We start from the raw sequence: 22,084 nt of genomic DNA on the forward strand, positions 1-22,084 counted from the left end.
ACTGAGCACTTTGAACAGCAAAAAACTGCTAAGGAAGGTTACATCACTGTTAGCATAGAAATAGTACAAGCAGAATCAGTCTTTAACACTAACAAACTTGCTTTCTACCTATCCAGTCACGTCCAGAGAAAAAGAAGTGAACACCCAGCAAAAACCTTGTCCTATGATATAGATACTAAATTTCAGACCCCTAAGGAGTCAATGAAGGGCTTTTCATTGTGCATCAGATGCAGCAAATTCAATCTAGTGCAGAAGGAATTAATTCCTTTTCCCATTACTGAAGTAATGGTTAAGTTTGAGAAATCTGGAAAAGTATCCAAGTTTCAGCATGTGTATCTGATTCCATCTCTGGGCCAGAAAACAGATTTCCATTACCAGAAGATTACAGTACTGCATCATGAACACTGAGACAGGGATCTAACTTCCATCTTTCTCACTATCCTGCTGAGCACCTCTGGGCATTTCATTGCATGGGTCTCTGTACCTCATTGCTGACATTCATATCTACATAGTGTATGTAATGATTTCAAAGAAATGCACCTCATTGCTGCTTCTGACTTGCAAAAACTGAGGGTGAGGGTGGTGGAGAACAAGTAACGATCCTATTCTTCAGGAATTCAGCAATCACTGCCAAATTCTCACTCCTCAAATTATTGTCCTTCAAAGTCCTGACGCTAGCATCCCATTCCTAACAAATGCTGCTGTTTGGCAGGGCAGTGCCAGGGGCACCAGGTAGAGCAATAATGCAGTCCAATAAAGGTCATGTTTCAGAGTCTCCAGTGCTGCTTTTCAGTTGTCTCCTCTTCTCAGTGACGCAAGACAATGGAGTAGAAACACACTTGCTCCTACTCCCATTCAGCCTGCAGATTAGGAAGGAGAGACTGGCTCATCCTCATAAGGGTGGAATCACACAAGAGTATCATCACTTTCCCCTTTCAAATATATGATTTTCTATGTGAGAAGATGACAAGATACCACCAGCTGTGTTCCAAATTGTAAAGTTTGTTTGCTACAGAAGAAATCAGTGGCATCATCTGAAGGTCTACGTTATCAGGCTTTCCTTGCAAGAGGGCACAGTTTGCTCCAGCTAAGCCCAAGTGAGTAATTCACAATGGGAAACTTCCCTGAACTAACAGAACGGGGCTGCTACCTATGCCTTCCTCCCAGAACAGTAACATCACACCTTTCTTTATTCATCCTCCATCAGAAGATGCAAGGTCTGTTCCCAGACTTGCACAACCTCAGATTTAAAAAAAAAAACAAAACAGGAAAGCATTACAGTGTCTCAAGAAAATTCTACTAGAGCAGAAAATATTCTGGTCAGTGTACTGTTACATGATTATCAGCTGAAGCTTGAATAAGAGCACAATGAGGGGCAATAACTCTTATCTTGTAAGATGAGAGCAGAGCCTCAGCTCCATGTTCCAGTATTTTCAATGACCATTTATTTCTGTGTGAGACTTGTTCTCAGTCTTCAGTCTTTCGACCTTCCCCACTAAATCAAAACCCAGTTATGTCAGCAAACAGCAGCTTCATTTAGTCTTTTGATAGACAGAAAGTAATGAAATCTAAGAGGAGCTAGACAGAGAGCATCAGGTTTACGAGGCTGTGTTCTTAGAATTCACTTTTTGGGATCTAATGTCTGAACTGTCCTCTCACAATGGGGACACAACTGAGTCAGCAGTTTGGGAACAACACCATTACTAAACAATGCCATTACTACATTACCAAGAAAGAGTGGAGAATGTATCTTCAAATACATTAATATTTATCAATGCCCTCCACTGGGGCATGGCACACTCAGGAGAGCCAGGCTCAGCAATCTGTTACCTTTGCAGTACTGGAGCACTGTCTCCATGGCACACTTCCTGTCTGTAGCCCATCTGATTCGAGCTGATCCAGCAATTTTGTTTTCCACAGGCCACCAACCTTGCCACAGGTACACTTCATGGTGATTGTCCACAAGGAACAGTGCTACGTGACCAAAAAATAACAAATCCATCATCAGCCACTTACTGAGTTCTTGGAATCCCCTGAATAACCCCAATTCTTGCATGCTTGTCAGAATCAGGACAGTTAAGCAATCTCTATTCATACAGCTGAATTCAGAATCTGTGATATAAATGATGTATTTTTATAGCAAGCTTTTGGGATACATATGTGTTTGGTTAGTTCTCCACAACTTTATAATGGAAAAATTACTGTTATTACTTAATGCTGTGTAAGCATCACATGGCCACATTTTCCTTTGATAAATGAAGTTATGTGATTACAGCTACTGAATCACTGTCCAATGCAGGAAACACTTATTTGCTTTCTTATTACTTGATTATTTTAAACCATGTACCTGGCTGTGGGGCAGTGTAAAGATCCTCTTGCAAGAATGGCATGGAATTGATGACAGCAGGGTCTCTTGAAGGGTAAACATACTCTGTGGCTGAGAATTCTCCTGATGAACTACTGAGACTGAACAGGCGTGGGGTGAAATTAAACTTTCCAGGATCTTTAAAGAACAAAAAGCAAGATTACCAATAGAAAATGCCAGAGAAAAATATATTTATTTTTTTAAAAATCTACTTTCAGAGTGACTGTAAATTCTCTGTTTTTTAAAAAATAAGGAAGACAGTCAGATATATTAGGGGACCAGCAGCAGCTGTGGAAAACTTGAGCTAAAAGGCTGGCTGCCATAAGTGTGACTCTGGCCCTGGCCAGCTACTACAATGCATTTCATAATTGGTGGTCTTGCAGCTTACATGAAGCAAGCCCACCTCAGTTTAATTTTTAGCTGACAGATTTTCCACTCAATTCCCCTGCTACCTTTGCTGGTAGTTTCAATGCAAAGGCTAGACAAGAATGCATGAAGAACCACCCCCTAATGCTTTCAAAATGTCTTGGTAACAGCATTAACTGTTGCTCTGTGCTGCTTGAATACAGAAGGGCTACAAAAGGGGGTAAGAATAAGACAAAACACTTTGTTTTTCAGCACTTTCCTTCTAGAACAGTATAACTTAACTCAGGAGACATTTGAAGGGATCAACTCAACTACCTAGAAGTTCTTCAAAAGCTTTACATTACATCTTACAATACTGTAGACCAGTAAAGTAAAATGTGAGTGCCAAAACCAGGGATGCAGGTCTACCTTGCAACATGCAGTCGTAAGCCTTTCGATCTCTCCTTCCTAATGCATCCCAGAATCCCAAGGGCTCTGACCCTTCATCACATTCATGAATTGTCACCTTGCTGCTGCTGTGCAGCCCTGCCTCCAGTGGGCATCTGCAAAACACAAAGAAAGGGTATGAAACCAGATTTCCTGCTCCAAACACAGCCAATACAAATCTGCTGATCAGTCATATTATTAGAACCCAAAATCACCCCATAGGCTTGTTGCACCCATCATGTCAACATAGGCTTATTGAAAATGATAACATAAATTATCAATAAACAAGATAGGGAATTTCAGCAACCATTCTCATAGGATTTCTAATCACATATCCAACAGAGGAGGAGCTGCTGGTATGAGCTCATGGCAGGGATTCTCACTGCCTGTCTTTGTAACTACTACTGTCCTCACATGCTTTCCCAAATTTATTTCCTCTTCCTTATTCACAAGGCTTAATTCTAATCCCCCTATCAACCGGGATTTAGTTTGCTATTCAGACACTGAACAGCTCCCTCCTAATGGAAAGAGACTGTTTTTTGGCAACTGTAATTAGTACAGCAGAAAGTAAAAGTACATTTGACCTTAAGTGAAAGCAACTACACAACATATGCTTTCCCCATGCCACCAAAACGAGTACCTGTCCTCCTCCTTATCAAGCATGCAGAGTACTCAGAGAATAGCTTTATTTACTTCACTTTCTTTGAGGCAGACTATTTTAAGTAAATCAGTAGCCTGTATAAGTATCTCCAAAACATAGGTCAGACACTCACTGTTCTTTTATTTTATTGGCTGCTGTTCTTCCTACATCCTTGGTGTGAGATTGTGCTTTGCAGCCATGCCACAGGTAGATAAGAGCTTTATTTATATTGAGGACAATCATGGATGTCCGGGAGCGCAGGCTGCTGCAGTGACACGCTACTTCCAGTAAGTTTCCTTCACTGGGAACTTCTCCTCGCACGCAATAAAGCCTCCAGTCACCTGGAGCAGACAGGAACAGTGCAGCAGCATTACACAGTCACATGGGAGTGAAAATTCAAGACCTCTGAAGTGGAACAGCTATTCCCATACTGGATGAATTTCACATATTGCACACCTATATTGCCACAGAATAAATTAACTGAGCATCAGGTTTGGCTGATGCTATTTGAGAAACCTCAGTTGCAGAAAAGATACCTTTTGAAACTCTTCTAGAAGAGTACAAGCATTAAGAGCTGAAGAGCTTAGAGCACATGAGTCAAGCTTCTGGTCTTTTTCATTCAGGAAAAAAAGGGAAACAAATACAGTAAAGTCCTTCTATTCGGGTCCTCTTCTCCTGTGCACCTTAGGCACAGGAGACCACATTCAGATGTGAAATGGATCATGTCCAAGCTACACCTGCACTGAAATTCTCCTACCTCAACAGCTGCATTCAAAGACTATGTTGCAAAAAGTAATAAATGGGTAACAAAAGCTTGGAGTTCTGCTTGGAGCAGGAAAACTGCTCATAAAGATACTCTTTTGCCAGACTATGTAGAAGAGAACATATTTTAAAGCAAACTGGCCCTTTGCTTAATTAAAAAACCAACTAGACCCATTTATGCATACCAATACAATAAATCCAGCTTACTGTAGGGTGAAAAAATCTATTCTAAGCTCAGAGAAGAAAAACAAAGCATGGTAAGCTGCCTCATGGGTTTCATGGCATTCATTTCTCTTTTCTACAGAGTATTGTAACTGAGACTGAATTTAAAGCCATACAAAATTGGTTTAAAAAGTACTTAGAGGCAGAAGCTCATAACTAATAGTAATTTACTTTGTGCATTTTCTTCTTCCTCTTCCCTTCTTCCAGCATGCACAATCATCCCTCCTTGGAAGCACTGCAGGAAGCATGGTGGTTCTTTCCCTTGAAGTACTTGTACCTGTAAATTTAAAGCACCACTCTTCATTAAAAAAAACCAAATATACAGACTCAGAAAAACTAGTCTCTATGGTTTATTAAAATTATACAGTTGTGGCCACCCATGAAGATGGCTTTCCTTACATTTTACAACTCCTGACTGGTGCTTAAATTACCATATATATCAGCATGCAATGGGTTTCATATGTGACCTGCATATTAAAAGAAACTTCTAGTTGGAATTCAACAATCAAGAGTTTCAGAGGAGAAGAAATACCAAATAAACTTTAATTTAATTTAGCTTAAATTTACCATTACTTGAATTCTTTACAGGCTTGGGCCATCTTGCCAGATATTGTTTGAAACTACTATGAAATACTGTAGGAACTGAACTAGGTTCACAATTTATGCTAAGCCAGTTCATACAACGTGTATGTTCTTTACTCATTAAACGTTACCTTTTGATGAAGAAACTGATATAGCCAATCATTAAATCAGCCATGCTGCACAGCATCCCTTAGTCTGAGTTAAGTTTATCTGCTCTGTGAACTCCTGTTTGACTGGTTGTGTCTTCACTGCTGCTAAAAGTAACTACAGCATTATCAAAGGTACAGAAACTAACCTTAAACCTCCCTTTTTGTGTGCTGTTAACAGTCAAGCCACAGCAAAGCCTGACTCCACCTGAAGACAAAGCAAGTTAGCCCATCCTCTGAGCTTCAACTAGCTGTCTCTGCAGTTGCTAAAATCTCTGCAAAACAAGGCAATCTACTCTGCAATTACACAGTAAATAATCTGAGAAATTCAAATACATTTTCATGCCTTGGCCTTGCAGGAAGTGCTTCTCCCGTTCTCAGCACTAGGAAGACAGTCTGGTTATTTGAACATGTATGGAAGGTAAGGCACAAATGTGTTTAACTGTGCTTCACCTATTCCTGCAGGGAGAGGAGGGAAGACCTTCTTCTTCAGCCATTCTCAGTAACATCATCTTTAGAAGTGGGATTTGGGAGTGACAATCCATAAAGGAGCTTATGTGTCTCTGGAAGTTGGAATAAAGCCGAAAGTAATTTTGAGGGCTTGCTATTTGTACTGGCAAGATGACCTTTACAAGAAAGAGAGGAGGCAAAAAAGATCACCCACATTTATTGTTAGTGGCTACTTTGGCAGTAAAGTCTTACCAGGACTGCCACCTAGGTCTGCAGGGAGCTCACCTGTGCTCCTCTCTCTTCATCAAGTTCCACTGTCATCAGTGCTGATGTCCCTTTTTCACTCACTGTGGAGTGCCTTCCTTGCCAAAAGAAATACACACATTTCTCTTTTCCAACAGCTCTTACTTGTTGCTCTCCTTTCTGTCTGCTTCCAACTGCAAAACAGAAAGCACAGGCTGAAGAAAGTACTCTGGCTGTAGGTTTAAACAGCACGTGGTTTAATCACATCTGCCAGCTGAGCGCTATCCTGTCCAGGAAAGATAAAATGTTCAATTGGATCTCCAAGCCAGTACATCCCTGTGCAAAGTTGGCTCTGTCTCATCAGGTAGATGTAAGCCCACATGCAGAGACATCTCTGTTGGCCAGAGAAAGAACTCGTATTATCTGGAGAAAAATAACTGACATGACTTGAGCCAATTTGCATGTGAAATGGTATGTCCAGTTATGTTACCAGAAGAGTGCATTATGGCTCATTTTCCACATAACACACTGTTCTTTGGCAGCAGGAGACTAGCTGGCTGCTGAGTGATACTGGAAACAGCAACAGTTGAGAAAGCTGCAGGCATGAAAGAAAAATCTTTCTTACTAAAGAGATATTAGAAAGGAAAAATACAGAACAAAAGAACACCAAAGCAGTATTTTGCAGTCATAAAAAACAGTTAGGATTAGGTAAGCTATGCTTGTTTATTTGAAAAAAACTAATTAGTATTTCACATTAGTCTGGAAACTGGATTAGCAGCAACTCTTGTGTTTTGTTTTTTTAATTTTTTTTAAGAATCAGTGTTTATGTTAAGAATCAGGCTTATAGTTGTTATGATAAGCAAACAATGTTTACAGAAGGTGAAGTTCAACAATACAACTAGTTATGGAATATTTTACTCTTTCCAGTGAATACTGAATACACAGGTATATTTAAATCAAAGATTTTAAGAAACCCAAGAGGTCTAAACTAGGTTCTTAGGAAAAAGAAATTAAAAGCTCTGCCCTGATTTCAGAAGTGCTGAGCAGCATCCAACTGAAATACTTAGGAGAAAGCATCCTGTTTTATTTCAAGCTGAGAATACTTAAACCACCAGCCACTTCTAAAATTTATGGGGTTTACTTATCTGTACATTTAGCCCATAAAATACTGCCTCCTACATAAAAATTTATTCTGTTTTGGAGTGATGGAATATATTTTCATCCATTTGGATTAGAAGTCTGTTTACAGTTCAGTATTACCCACTTCTCCCAAGACTTAAAAGTATTTTTCTTGGATTTGCTTGTATCTGAACTCAATGATCCTGAACAAGACTTACTTACACTTTTCTGGCTATAAGCCTAAAGCTGTTTAGCTATTATACTGCTTTCTACCAATTTAAATATTTTCCTGTTTGAAACAATCATTTTTAGACTATTTCTATTTTACTTACCACAAAAGCCACCTATTCTTAGGTTAGTGTCAGAGGGGAGTTTTCTGATGAGCATAGCATTCTTAACATTTACCTGCTGTTCTCAGGCTCTTTGTCAGAGAACTGCTAAAGTTTTCCACTTGAGACTGAGGCTTATAGTAAAGGGTTTCCAGAAAGAGCAAAAAGGACAGCCAGGGCAAGGAGCTGGCAAGGCTTTTCCTGCCATTGTTACTGTTCTCCATTACCCAGCAAAATCTTTTCTTGTTGCTAATTCCTACCTGTTTTGCAAGACATTCAGACCACTGTCATTAGCCCAGACACATAACTATTGTGGTGTAAACTTTGAGCACAATTCTGGCTTAATCTGAATACATAATACCACCGCTTTTGAGTAAAAGTAGAGATGGACAGTATTATATGTATTATATGTATGAAAATAACTACAGCTTCTTAATAATTTCTTTTAAACAAAATAATAAACTACTTAATTGTCTAGAAATGCTAAATTTGCTTTTCTAACATTTGAAACAATTGCAGAACCAAGGAAGTCTCAGTCTGTGTCTCACCACTAACAGCAGCAGATTTAACCACACTTCTCCACGTTCAGCAGGATGAAATGGAATCAGCCACTAACCTGTAGTGCTCACCATGTACTTCCACTTCACCACGTATGTGTCTCCCTCATGGAATTGCCCTATGCTTTGCTTAGGTAGTCTACTATAATCAAATTCCAGGATGTGCCAGACATCCACAGATGCAGTGATGATTTCAAACTGTCTCCCATCTTCTCCTTCTACAAGTCCATAGCCCCGGCCAATGTTCATTCCATCCAAGACTGTGCCTACAGTTGTTTGAGGCACAGCTACCATTAGCATAACATCATATGGTTTAGAGTCAGATCTGGGTTCTTCCTGTCAGAAAACACAGAAGAGATTTCTTTCAGCATAGTTTTTTTCTTCTCACCCCACAGTTCCCCTGTAACAGTTTGACTCCTGCATATTTCAGTACTTTATCATCTTTTCATCATTTGATGCCTTGTCAAAGCCATCTTGACAGCATTCATTGAGTTGCTTGGCACTATTATAAAGCAACTCTGTGGGTTTTAATGCAGTGGATATGTCTGACCTCTAGGTCAAGGCCTGCAAGATAAAGAAAGTGCTCTAGATCCTTGAGAACAAGCTTCCCTAGCTTCCATCCCAGCTAGGTCATTTAGTTTGAAATACCTAGCATGATTATTATATGCACCTTCTGGTGAAGGGATTCACTAGAATTCTTCTCATTGAGTTTCTTCAGCTCTGTCCAATCAAGAAATTTTTCTTTGAACAGTATGGTCTCGTTATGTTCTGTGAGTCTGCCAAACACAGCCCAGTCTGGGCGTCCTTGTCCCTTTCTGTACAAGGCAACAACAACATAGAAGAATCGAATTACACACTGTGAAATAAGGGCAAGGAAATTAAGTTTCTGCAATAAGATTGAAGTCGAGTTTGGTACCTGGGTATGAGGGGATTGCATTCTCCTGGGTCCAGAGGATTTATGTCACAATTGGAGTAGTCAAAGGTGCCATTCCACAAGTGTTTCGCCAGCTGAAACGCTACTTTTCTTTGTGCTAAAGTAACTTCTTTTCCATGCCATACATATACTTCACTGCCAAAATCAAACACCAGCACCTAAAAACCAAGTCAACCAACCAAAAAGAAAGAAAAAAAAAATTTAAAAAATCCTCCAGTTTCCTAGTACTGAACACAAACTCCTCCAAGCATCTAAGCTTTTGCAGTGACACTAACAACTAGCACTGCAATGCAAGGCCAAGGCAGTGGTCTGGGCCCTGACACCTAATTGCTGAGGATGATTGGAAGCAAGTATAGGGAATGCTACCAGATGTATTTTTAGGTTGTAGCTAGGTCACTAGCAGATCAGAGCTCTTATAACTAAAATCCCAATTCAGTTGCATGCCTGATTGCTGTCTAATTACAGCAGCTTTTACTGACATTTAGATCTGCGCTTTGTCCTGCAGCTGGGGAAGTCTGACAGAAGGTACAGCATGGTTAACTGGCTCAGCAAACAAGCAACAACTTCAACACTCTGAAGAAAATGCATCCAATCTTTATTTTGGAAATCTGTTCTCATTCCTACTTAGAAGGCTGAAATGATTGCTTGAAAGGGAAAAGTCTGTTAAGGATAGAAATAGAAATAAAAATGCTTGAAAAGGAAAACAGCTTTTTGTTTTGTTTTTCTGAAGTGCTACCTGTTTTGCACTTCATGACTTTGGAGTGAGCCACTGTTGGCAAAAAGATTTACACTTCCTAAAATAGTATTTCACTTTAAAGATAACATGATCTAGACAGCAAAGTGTTCAGAAGCTTCTCAGAAACACAGGGGCCCCAATTTTCAGTGAGCCTCTCTTTAAGCATTTGAAGTTACTCAAAGTCATTACCAGCTGTATGTTCCTGCACCTACCACAGGAGCATTAAGTGGCACAATACCTCTTTTGGTTGTAGCAGGGTACATTTTGGCACCTTTCCCCAGTAGTCATCCTCAGGAATGAGTTTGTCCTCCACAAGGCGATAAATGCAATTTGTTTCTATTATTGCAGCTTCATACATTTCATCTTCTTCAGGACTTCCAGCAGCTTAAGGAAAAGATTGTAAAAAATAGTAAGAGATTTTAATATCCAACTATCTTTACTTAAGAGAACCCACTCAACTTTTACTGTGATAAAACAGCAAATACCATAACCATAAAAATGCTTACACTGGTAATTTGTCTGTCCACCAAGGAGTTTCCAGAAGTCTTTGGCTGCATGTGTATGAGTATTTATTCCTTCTTCTATGGTTTGTATATAAGAAGCTCTGCATCCAAGTTCCCTCTTTGTCTGAATTAAAGTTGCAAGTTCTGAAGCCTAAGAGATTAAGAGTTATCTGAATAGGATTGCTAAAGTCATTGGAATACTTATGCATATCTTGTTCAGAGAGATGGATATGATAGAGCACACAGGAGAAGAAATGGTTATTATTTGCTGCAAAAAAGCACTAGGCACTAGAGAAAATGTTACAGAACTACATTCATTCTTTCATTTGCCTTAAAACAAGATTTTATTTTAATAAGCATGGGAGTAAAAAGGACATCCTGCAATTCAGACTATTGTTTGAGTGCAAATCTGTTTCCTGAGGATATCCTCTTTTCTCTTGCAGCTTTACAACCTACACACTCCTTTGATAGTTTTCATTCAGTACACAAGCTAAAACATTTACAGGAATCCTGCATATCTAACCTGTCACTATCAGTGAAATGCCACATTTTGAGTCAACTGGCACCAAGGCTCAATTGCATCAAAGAAAGATATGCTGCAACAGTTGGAAAAATAAACAATAAACCCCCAAAACACTACTAACCTTTGCTTTTTCTATGACATTTGCAAACTCTCCTACCCATAAGAAACACAAATGTGGAGTTAACAACAGGAAACAGTCTCCACTGTTCAGTGACGAGGCCCTTGGTTCAACTAATCTTGTTTGAACATGTCTTCTTCCTAAAGAGAAAAGAAAGCTAATTATATTCCTTTGACTGCTGCTATCAAATGCCAAGATCTAATTCATTTTGAATGAAATACAAACAATCCAAGCACATTCAGCAAAATGTATGGAAATAGCCTGTTAAGAATTAAAAGAGGACTGTGGAAAAAGGATTTACTCAGAGGAAGCAAAACCACCATTGCCTCCTATCAAATAGTATTGCTATTATTTCCTGTTCTCGCTCTAAAAACTTTGTGTCCTTCTGCAAAGAAATGAATTAAGTAAATGGAAGACATGAGCCAAATTCTAGAAGTCTTCACATTTACTTAAGTGAAGCTATGGCACAGCTTCTGTAGGCAGTAAAAAGTTTTAAGAAGTTTACTTTGCCAAAAAAAGCAGCAATTATTTTGCAGAATCAGACATGTTAGGATGCATTGTAAGGAGAAGTGAAGCAAGAACACTGTCATGTCACTGCCAAGTTATACTGAGCACTGGAAGAATGGGACAGTTCAAAACTTGCCCCAGGAGATGGCCAGAATTTCTGGAATATTCTGTTTTCTCCTTGGAAAACAAGCACCAGTGGTGACAACGGAAACCTATTTTTACCTCTTGCATTTGTCACACAGTTCTCGCTTATTCTTTTAGATTTCAAATATAAATCTTGAGCTGGAGATCTAAAACAAGCTAAAAATCTAATTGTGATAGCAGTTCTCATATGTTACAACTAGGCTATGATGTATGGAAAGCAATACCTTTAATTTGCAGCAGCATGAGCTTCTTGTAGGGCACAGCACTGTTGTTGGAGTTTTGCTCTGTTAGGTTAACACTCCGCAGGCTGACGTTGCTGAAGTTTTCTTTGCTTGCCAAGCCAGCAAGTGCTACTTCTGAGAAATTTGAATTTGCAGACACTTGTAGGTAGAAAGAAGTTGAAGTCAAACACAAAGAGACAAAACACAAACACACACAGAGACAAAATTATTAAAAAGTTGGTTGCTGTGTTAAAAAAAAATTTCATCTGGTTATTTTGATTTTTTTTCCCCTTTTCAATACCAGCAACAGGTTGAACTCACATTGACTGCTAGCCCAAAAGCTTTGTAAATTTAGTAGTATTACATTTCTAGATATCATCCAAGAGTAAACTCACTGTCAGAATCATGTCATTTGGCAGAAATACCAACTTTGCTTGGAAACATGTCCTAACCAATGTTTTCTGAAGTACTATATAGCTCTTCAGTGCCTTATAATTGATTAATGATTAAAGCCAGCAGAGCAGCCCGAGCTAATTAACTGAAATTCCCTTCAAATTTGTCTCTGTCAGTGTGATGTGACAGTCATTTCATTTCAAAGTCTTAGTCATTTTTTACTGGAAACTTAAAGTCTAAATTCCTGGCTATTTTTTGCTTATTTCTCAACAGTAGACAAAGCACTATATGACTTTATACTTCAAGGAAACACTTTTCATCAAATGGCAACAAAGTATGACATGTATAATTATTTTTTCACCAATACAGGAAATCTTTAAAGATGATCTCCCTTTGTCCAAATGTAATAATGAAAACTTGTACCCCAAGTGGTAGACGTGGATTGACAAACTTTTAATAAATTTTATAATAATGTCTCTTCCACATAATGTCTCTTCCATAATGCTCTGCCACAGAGCATTGACCCTTCATGGAAATTTATCTTTCACAGTCAAGAAGGCTAATTAATTTCTGAGAGAAAACTTGAACCCAAAATTGAAACCAAGGTACCTGAACAGAAGTTTGTTTATTCTTTCCAGCTTCCCCCCCCAGCATAACATAATGCTAGATCTGCTTTCCTCCATCTCCTGTCCTCAACCTGCAGGCAGAGTCGCACTCTGTCTCTGTACAAGGTGACTGTGCTAAAAATAAATAATTAAAGCCACCCACAGGAGGTGGATGTAGGTAGCTTTCCCTTTGGAAGCACATATGACCTTCTTATCCAGACCTCTCAGACAATCTACATTCAACCTTTTATCTCAGCTGATTTATTATCTCCTGGAGAACGTTTCATTCCTTCAGTTGTGGTTTTTGTGTTGGGGGTTGTTTTGTTTTTAATTAAAACTGAGACAGCATCTCTTACAAATCATTCTGTTAGCTTACTTTTTTCGACTTTCATTCGCTTTGACTCCATGAAGGCAACATTCAGTCTTTGTTCAGTATATTCATGAAGAATATCTTCTCTTGCTGCCAGCATTTTCAGGGGGTTTCTTGAGGACTGGACTCTACGCATAGGCCTAACTGCACGTTTGTGCTCTGTTACAGAGGATATCAACCTGAAAAACAAGCAGTGTATAGAACCATTAGTTAAGATTAATTAGTTAAGTAATAATTTAAGGTTAGCCAGAATCATATAATTACAAGATATCTGTTTTGATTTTGGGTGTGATATTTGATAGGAAATCAGGATCAGTTCCTTGATTCAAGCAGGAGTTACTTCAGAAGTAAGCAGAATAAATGGACACATCCAGAACTATGACATCTACATGATGACTTAAAGCTGAACATTTTGACTGCTGCCCATATGCCATTTGTAACAATGAAAAGGAAAAAATAAGTTCTTACTTTGGTGCATAAGGATCAAAGATGGCATCAAAGTCCTCATCAAGATCCAGAGGCACTGAGGAGGAAGGGAAATCCACATGGCGATAAAATTTGGAAAATGTTTCATCATCATCCAACTTCATCACCTCTTTCACAGATTTTCCTGTAACTGTCAGTACTGTCTCTTGCATCCCAGCAACTGCAGGAAAAAACATAACAACCCTCAATAAATAATTGTAATGCAACTGTATAACTCTAGATCATGGGTTTTTTTAGGTTTTTTGGGCGTGGTGTTTGTGTTTTGTTTTTTGTTGTCTGATGTTTTGTTTTTATAAAATGATGGGAGGGAGAGATCAATTTATAAATTGATGGCAGGGAATTTGAGGGAGAGATGGTAGAAAAGTCTGCTGGAAAAGAATGATAAAAACAGTGTAACTACCACTCATGCTATAATCTTTATTACAAAATGGTTGGGAAATATCTTTGAATAAAAGGCACTATCAACAATGAGTTGTTTTAGTAGGATGCTTAAAGCATTTTATGGTCTTGTATATTCCATATTGCCTCCAACCACATAATTCTTTCCTTTGAAAAGATCTACTAGAACTACAAGTGGAAAAGTCACTGTTTAAGCTAGTAAGGTACAATCATTACCCTGTGTTAGTGCCTCCTCTGCTGTAATGTATGGGTTTTTTATGGTTTTTGAAACTCTACAAAAGGATTTTTGCCTTACAAATGGTGTAGACATATGAGATGGAAACACCAGAGAATTCTAGACAGCTTAATAAGTAGTCAACAAACTGTACAGAAAAGCCATATGAGCTGCTACACACAGTCAATTTTCAAAAAAAGCAAGAAGGTGAATGAATTGTGCTTGGGAGCACCTTAGTGTCCTATCTCAAATTTAAGATGATTAAACTACATTTAAAGCTTTTCCACTGTATATGGCAATGTGATTAAGACTGAATGTGTGGTTTTAAGAAACTTTGCTAACAAGAAGAATGTGTACATTGTGTCTAGAGAAAGAAGAAAGTTATTTTGGCATTTATAATTTATCCTATTGTACATTTGTAATACAATAGTATAAGGATTTATTTTTTTTTTTAACTAGTAAAGACTGAATCACAAAAATTAACTGTGTGATCCCTAAGAGCAGCCTGAACAACAAAATACTCAGTTTCCATTACCAGATGCTTTAACTAAGAGGTACTTGAAGTCATTTACTGAAGTCAGAAAATGGATACATTACCAACTTTGGTAACCCTACTAACCTTTATTATTCAGCCTTCCCAAGAACGACTCCAACTTGTCAAGCTTCATATCTGATTCCAATTGCATATCAGGCCTTGCTTCAATTTCTAAGCAAACCAGAAAGTAAAACTTGGTAAATGACAGGAAGTAAAAAACCTAAACCTATTTCAGTCATTTTTATTCCTTACCTTCCAAGGGCTTTGTCACTGGAGTGGTAGATTTCTGCCGGTTACTGAAAGGGGATGCTACAGGTGTTAATGCACTTGGAGAAGCCAGTCCTGTATAAGAACACAGAACATAGAAAATGCAGTCCTGGGTGAGCACAGGAAAAGATATTTAGGGAAAGCAGATGACCCTGGCAACTTCCTACAGTCTCTCATACTTCCTCAGCCTCCACAACTGTTGTATTTAGGGATGGCAGAGTGTACCTGCCCTGCCTGCTCCTTAAATCAACGGCAGCCTCAGAAACTGTCCCAGAGTGTTTTTTCCAAGTGTCTGAAAGCAAGCTAACACAGGATACAAGCTTTCTCTTAAATTCAGTCATTTTACTTGTTTTCAAGGTCGAGACTTGGTCTACATTTTTTACTCCAGTTCTAACACAAACCACATTTTAAAAACATGCAACTGCTCTGAACAAAAATACATGGTTAGCAAGGGAACTAACAAGGCTGTGCTTGGCACCTTCACAGCCACCACCTCTTCATCCCCCCCTTTACATTTAAACCCTTTTCTACTAATGCAGGTAGCATTATGCATGATCCAGTGAATGAGATCCCTGGATTATGCAGTAATTCTTGGGCCCTGTCGCATTTTTAAGAACATTTGGAAGTGGAAGTAGAAATGGAAGTCAGAGTCCTCACCATTTCAAGCACTACTTCCTTCTTTTTGTACTCTCCTCCCTCCTTTTCAGCAACTTACATAAAGCAATTAATTCTGGACCCAGTGGATAAAGTAAGATTTCGATTTAGTTGTTTTCTTGCGAGTATGTTGCTCCAGTAAGAGAAATGGCACTGTATAGGCTTTGTGTGTTTTATTAGGTAGAAAAAAATCCTGAAGCAAAGAACTGCATCTATTACCACTTGTTGCCTAGACTTTCAGTAAAGGGACAATCTGATGTTTAAACTTCCCTCTAATACCTATTTTCCACTTAGCCATAGCTTACTAATTACTGAGCCACACAAGTTTAAGCTGTTAGTTATCGTGATCAGATTAAACCCATATTGTGCTGGGAGAATATTTACACTAACCATGTTTTCACTATCTTTACTGCAACTCCTAGCAAGTCATAATTGTCGAACACCAAGATAGATTTAGAATATAATTAAGCATCTTCTCATTTTTTTCCCCTGTTACCTAAGAGTCTCAAAATTCCAGCAGGTTTTAAGTGAATCAGTAAAGCCTTCATCAAGATGTATTTGAGTGGACACAGCTCTTCAGAAGCTCTCCCAGGACTTGATCTACAAGACCACACTGAGAACAACTTCAGATGTTACCAAAGGATCACCTAATTAGGACTGAAAATTTTTCAGCCATAAGAAGCAATTAAAATAAAGCAACTGTGCACACGTGTATAACAAGGATTTAATTTTGCATTGCTTTCTCTCATCATCTCTTAAATTAAAAACTCATCAAGATAATATATTCTTCTAGGCAACAAAAATAGAACATATCTGAATAAAATCCTCCTTGGGCTACTTCTATTTATGTCACTGCTTTGCTTCTCCAAAAGAATGATCACAGCACCTAAAGAGATCCTTTGCAGGTGTTTTTCTTTTCCCATTAAGAAGAATGAATTTTCTCACTTTCTATTCCTTTCTTAAGTTAAATCTATTTGTTGAAAAAAAGAATTCCCAAAAAGCAGTCTGTGGACAATTAAACACTTTTACTTGGCAACTCTTCAAAATAGGTTAGTCTTTAAACATTGACCATTGGCATTTCTAGCAGCAAAATGATGTAACCAGCAGCTAAAATATGTCACTAATAGATTCCTACTACCACTAATAATTCCTACTACCATGTATCTGTTTATCTGCCAGAATGTGGCTTGGATTGCAAATAGTCACTTGTTGCAATACCCCCCTCAGCCCACACTCATTATTTTTGGTAGCTGTCATCTAACTCATGATTCATTGCTGTTGCATTTAATAACTAAATATTTGTAACAAAACAAAATTTAGCATTCATTAGCCACAAAAGAACACTTTAGGCACATTCCTCCCAAAGCTATCATTGTCCCAGGTGCACTGCATGGGCTTCTGTATTTCTACCATGTACAGTCTTCAGAGACTCCTGTCCACTTCAGAAGAATGACTGCACCAGGAAAGAGGGACTGAATTAAAGAGATCCCCAAAATGTCAACATCGCCCCCTTGTCATTTCTTCTCTCTGGTTCTATGCAGAAACCTGTTCAGTGATTTCTTCAGCCAAACACAGTATTTCAAGCTGTTGTCCAAAACAGCATCCATAAAAATAACATGTTTACTAAATATTCCCAGTGATGCCAGGAAGTACCAGCAACAACTGGATTTCATGGCTTTTCACTAGAGAGTGCACCTGGGTTTTCAAAGGAAAAATAAATAAGAAAGAATAATCCAGCTGTGCCCTCTGGGTTGTATCAGAAGGAAAAACAAAATGTATGACTGTTCAAGTGATTAGCTATCATCAGTCAGACAGAGCCCAGTAATAATGGGATGGTAGTGCAACAATGCAGAACAAAATGGATCAATACCAACTGCTACAAGAAGCTGGAGTGAAGAGTGCCATGACATGTTATTTAGTTGCTGATAAATAGTCCTCCTCTTGCTAAACATAGATACTGCTTGTGTATATCTTTAGCCTGATTCTATTTTTAGTAGATAAGCAGTGGCATATTTATATTAGGATTATTTTATCACTGACCTTTTTTTACCATTCGCCCAGCTACAGTGAACTGTGTGGAGTCATTGGCGGCTCCTTTACCCTTGGACTTCCAGGCTTCTTCTCGAGCTGTAATCAGATGTTTCCTTTCTTCTATGGTCATCTGACTCTCCTGGCTATCTGCCACTCTCTGCTTTTTTTGAGGAGAAAAAGAGAAAGATTTTTTCAAAAACAGATAAAGTGACTACAATATAGCAAAAGACTGGCTAAACATTTCAACTGCTCACTGCAGAGGGAAGAGCACAAGAGAAGAAGCTACCAAAGAAAAGTCACAGGCAGGGCTCAGTGACTCTGACCTGAGGAGCTTCAATGTTTTGCTGCCCCATTACAATATGGAGATAAGGTTTTGGTCTATGCTCTTTCACCTTTTCTAGAAACTACCAGCCGAGGCAAATGGCATCCTGCTACACAAAGCAAACCATTTACTCTGTGTGTGATACAATTTTCCAGACCTTGCTTTTTCAAAGCATGACTTGCTACACCAGTGAGATCACTAAACTGACTTTCTGCAGATGTTTTCAAACGTGCAAATCTGCAGGTGGCACAGGGAATAACAACAAAGAACTGTAACTGTGATTTCTGAATCACTCTCTTACAGTAAATCAATTCTCCAGGCAGGATTAGAAGCCTTATCTCTCCAGAGACTTCTCACTTTAGTTCCTGTGTCAGCTTCCTACTGACTATTTTTCCAATGACTGTGATGATTTTTAAAAAGTAGCATTTGTTTTTAAAAAGTAGCAACATTTCAGTGATTATACTGCATGGAAATGAAGCATAAAAGTATTTTTAGGGCATGGTAATGTCAAGTCTAGAATTACTTCCAATTTATGTGACACTTAGCATTTGTCTTCACAACCTGTCTGCTAGAATTGAAAAAACCAAAAAAAACCCACCTAAAACCAAAACCAACCAACCCAAAACAAAGCAAACAAACAAAAAACAAAAAAAAACCCCAAACCAAACACTAAATTTAAAGCTTTATCACAGCTCTTGCTCATATAACCACAGGGGGGAAATGGAAAAGTACCCAAAAGTTTGTGAACATAAATATAAACACTGTTTCAAAATACAAAGAAGAGATTCAAACCCAGGCATTCTTTTCTCTTTGCTCAAAATCAAATAGACTAAATAAATCAGTCACTTCATATAAAAAACTCTTGTGACGGCAGAGGGCACACTGAAAGAGAGATTTTGTAGCTTTTTCAGCATTTTCCAGGAACAGCATCTGAGCCAAGAGAGTAAAGACAAGCTGAGTGGCTTGTACAAGGACTAGAACATGGGAGCCCTTCTCTCCTTTCCTCTGGTTCCATGCACATCCACAGCCTCCTGCAGAAATGCCTGCTCCCAATTTATTCGAACAGACAGCTGGGCAGCCAGACACTGTGACTCTGAGTCACGACAATCAAGATAAAAACCTCTGATTTTTTCATAGAACTATAAACAATTTCAATATAAATACCTAGATTTAAGTCTATTCAATATTGCTTCCTCTTGTATAAAAGCATCTGAATGCCTTAAATAAAAGCAATGGAAGTAATCTCTGTTCATTTCCCCAAATCCCTACTCATTCTGAAGCACAGGCACTCCTGAAATAAACACCTGATAGAAAAAAACCTACTGCAACAACCTAAAAACATCTTAGCAGGAAATTAATATATACCTAATGAAACCACAAGTGACATTTCATACATGAAACAAATGCTTTCAACCTAGTGAAGATGCTGACATCTTAGTAAATCAGGGGAAGTGAGGGAGAGGCAGGAAGAAATAGTAATATGGATTCCTTCATATGTATTGTATTTAATTTTTTTAAGTGATGGGGAATGAATTTTGAATTTTCTCTTCAGCAAATACCTGGTGCTCCAGAGTATGCAGAGCTACAGGAAATATTGAAGACACAGACCTGGAATGCATATGTGCTAATCACTACACATGCAAATTGTAAGAAAGACCATGAGCAATTCTGGAGCCTTGTCAAAGGACAAGAGAGAGTAAATGGCTGTCTAAAGGAGGGGAAGGAGAAAGGGGAGAAGAGAAAGAAGCTGAAGAGTCATCAAGAAATAGCTGGTAAAAACAAAACTGGGTGATGCTTAAAAGAATGATTTCCTACAGCTGGAAAACTAACATGAGCCAATGCAATTTCCAAAAAAGAGTTTCAGAACAAATACATCTGGCAATTGGGAGCAGTTCAGAAAGTTTTCACATTCACCAAATGTCAGCATTTATAGAGGTCTGAGTTGGTCAAAGAGCATTCTGAGTGGGAGAAAATATGGCAGACAAGGTAAAACTTGCTGAGCTTTTAAGTGAAAATTTTAGTTCCAAATAAAAACTAAAGATATAAACATATGAAAGAAAAACTCATCTCAAATCTGTAACTGTGACATTTTGATAAGGAGAGCTAAAGACTTTAAGAAAAAGCAAAAGATTTATTATAGTGTATTAGGAATAAATAAAAGCTTAGGAAGGTAGCAGCTCTAACACTGTTTTTCCATTAAACAAAAAAGGCTGTTAAATTCAATTAAATATCCTAAGTTTGTCATGAATATACATCTGTGTGTTTGTTGATACCTTTTCTTTCAGAAAACTCAAATTCCTAAAATTAAGTGAAACAGAAAAAAGGTCAGAAGAACTGGCATCCAGCATGAAAATTTGGAATAGGAAACGCCACAAACTCAAGCAGTGATTCAAAAAAAAAAAAACCAAAAAAAACCAAAACAACAAAGGAAAAAAGACTAAGCCTTTGAAAATGGCATAATGTTTAGGACTGATAAAAGCTCAGACGAGGCCAAAATTTAGAAGAATGTAGGTACAGATCATAGAATTATGGAAAAACATGTTTAATCAAAATTGTAAGTTTGATTGAGATAAAGTATGATTAAATATGTTAACACAGTTACCTATGGTTTTTTTTCATTATATTTGACTTAGTCGCAGGCAACATTCTGGGTTTTTTTAAGCAACATAAAAATATTAATGCAGCTTACAGGCTGCAAGCTAGTTAACTGAAAAACTATTCCTAAACAGGACTGACCCAATTCCCAGTATTGATCAGAAATTTCCAAATTCCCAATTTTGATCAGAATGTTTTCATGCATGTGGGAAAAGATACAGTTCTGCTGAGATCATCCTCAAGATGGCACCAATTTAATAAGATGAAGGTAAAGAAGAAATAATCACATGGGTGGTTAAAAAAAGTTCTAAAAAGATCTGGTAAATCAGGCTTTAAAAGAGAAATGTTATCTGAAAAGGGAAACAAGAAATAAGCAGCCATTTAGGAAGACAAAGGATGAGAAAAGTTTTCATGGACAGCTGTGGTGAATCAATAATCTGTACTAACAGCTTACCCACTTCTAGCCTCCACACTTCCACCCAGGAGACTAACAATTTTGAAAGGTTTCAGGAAAGGGCTAAAACATTTTTTCAAGATTTGAAAAATCAAAAAAATAAAAATCTCCATCAGATTAAATCAGTTGAGTATGTTTCTTTACAGAAGAGTGTGTTAAGACTTAGGTTTTACACAGCAAGAATAATTACATATCAAAAACTACTTCCCTGAGAGGGAAGACAGGGATGAGGAACAGAAGTACCCATAATCCAAGAAGGTTTGTGACCTTTCCCACAGAACTCTCTTGGAAAAGCTGACTGTTCATGGCCTGAATAGGTGTAATCTTCACTGGTTAAAAACTGGATGGATGGCTGGGCCCAAAGATTTGTGGGGGATGGAATTAAATCCAGTTGTTGGCAGGCCATGAGCGGTGTTTCCCAGGGTTCAGGACAGGTGTCAGTTCTCTTTAAATTCTGCATCACTGATTTAGAAGAAGGGATCAGGAACACCCTCATTAAGTTTGTGGATGACACCAAGTCGTGTAGGAGAGCTTGAGGGCAGGAAAGCTCTGCAGAGGGATATGGACAGGTTAAGTCAATGGACTGGGGCAAACTGTGTGAGGTTCAACACCACCAAGTGCCAGGCCCTGCACATGGGTCACAAACCCATGCAATGCTACAGGGCTGGGGAAGGGTGGCTGGAGAGCTGTCCCATGCAAAAGGAGCTGGGAGTGTTTGTTGGCACCCAGGTGAAGATGAGCCATCAGTGTGTGCCCAGGTGGCCAAGAACATCAACAGCATCCTGCCTTATGTAAGAAACTGTTACCAGCAAAACTATGAAAGTGAACTTCCCCCTGTACCTGGCACTGGTGAAGCCACCATGTTC

General features: G+C 38.4%; 1 protein-coding gene across 28 annotated transcripts in view; it reads right to left on the reverse strand.

Moving 5' to 3' along the window:
- Positions 1-22,084, reverse strand: part of SVIL (supervillin) — a 138,479-nt gene that overhangs the window by 4,644 nt on the left and 111,751 nt on the right. For 22 of the 28 annotated variants that reach the window (XM_071734920.1, XM_071734909.1, XM_071734910.1 and 19 more), the window contains 18 exons: positions 17,857-18,007; positions 15,148-15,237; positions 14,980-15,066; positions 13,730-13,907; positions 13,268-13,440; positions 11,897-12,052; positions 11,025-11,161; positions 10,384-10,531; positions 10,116-10,261; positions 9,124-9,299; positions 8,878-9,022; positions 8,267-8,543; positions 6,245-6,396; positions 4,953-5,058; positions 3,931-4,138; positions 3,140-3,273; positions 2,348-2,503; positions 1,831-1,974 (listed from right to left, as the gene is read on the reverse strand). In XM_071734920.1, the coding sequence (XP_071591021.1) occupies positions 1,831-1,974; positions 2,348-2,503; positions 3,140-3,273; positions 3,931-4,138; positions 4,953-5,058; positions 6,245-6,396; positions 8,267-8,543; positions 8,878-9,022; positions 9,124-9,299; positions 10,116-10,261; positions 10,384-10,531; positions 11,025-11,161; positions 11,897-12,052; positions 13,268-13,440; positions 13,730-13,907; positions 14,980-15,066; positions 15,148-15,237; positions 17,857-18,007 (2,764 nt within the window). The remainder of the gene's footprint in view (positions 1-1,830; positions 1,975-2,347; positions 2,504-3,139; positions 3,274-3,930; positions 4,139-4,952; positions 5,059-6,244; positions 6,397-8,266; positions 8,544-8,877; positions 9,023-9,123; positions 9,300-10,115; positions 10,262-10,383; positions 10,532-11,024; positions 11,162-11,896; positions 12,053-13,267; positions 13,441-13,729; positions 13,908-14,979; positions 15,067-15,147; positions 15,238-17,856; positions 18,008-22,084) is intronic. The other 6 variants (XM_071734922.1, XM_071734925.1, XM_071734907.1 and 3 more) reach the window with 1 other exon arrangement.

The sequence above is a fragment of the Heliangelus exortis genome, chromosome 2 (assembly GCF_036169615.1).
Source record: "Heliangelus exortis chromosome 2, bHelExo1.hap1, whole genome shotgun sequence".
NCBI classification, from domain to species: Eukaryota; Metazoa; Chordata; class Aves; order Apodiformes; family Trochilidae; genus Heliangelus; species Heliangelus exortis.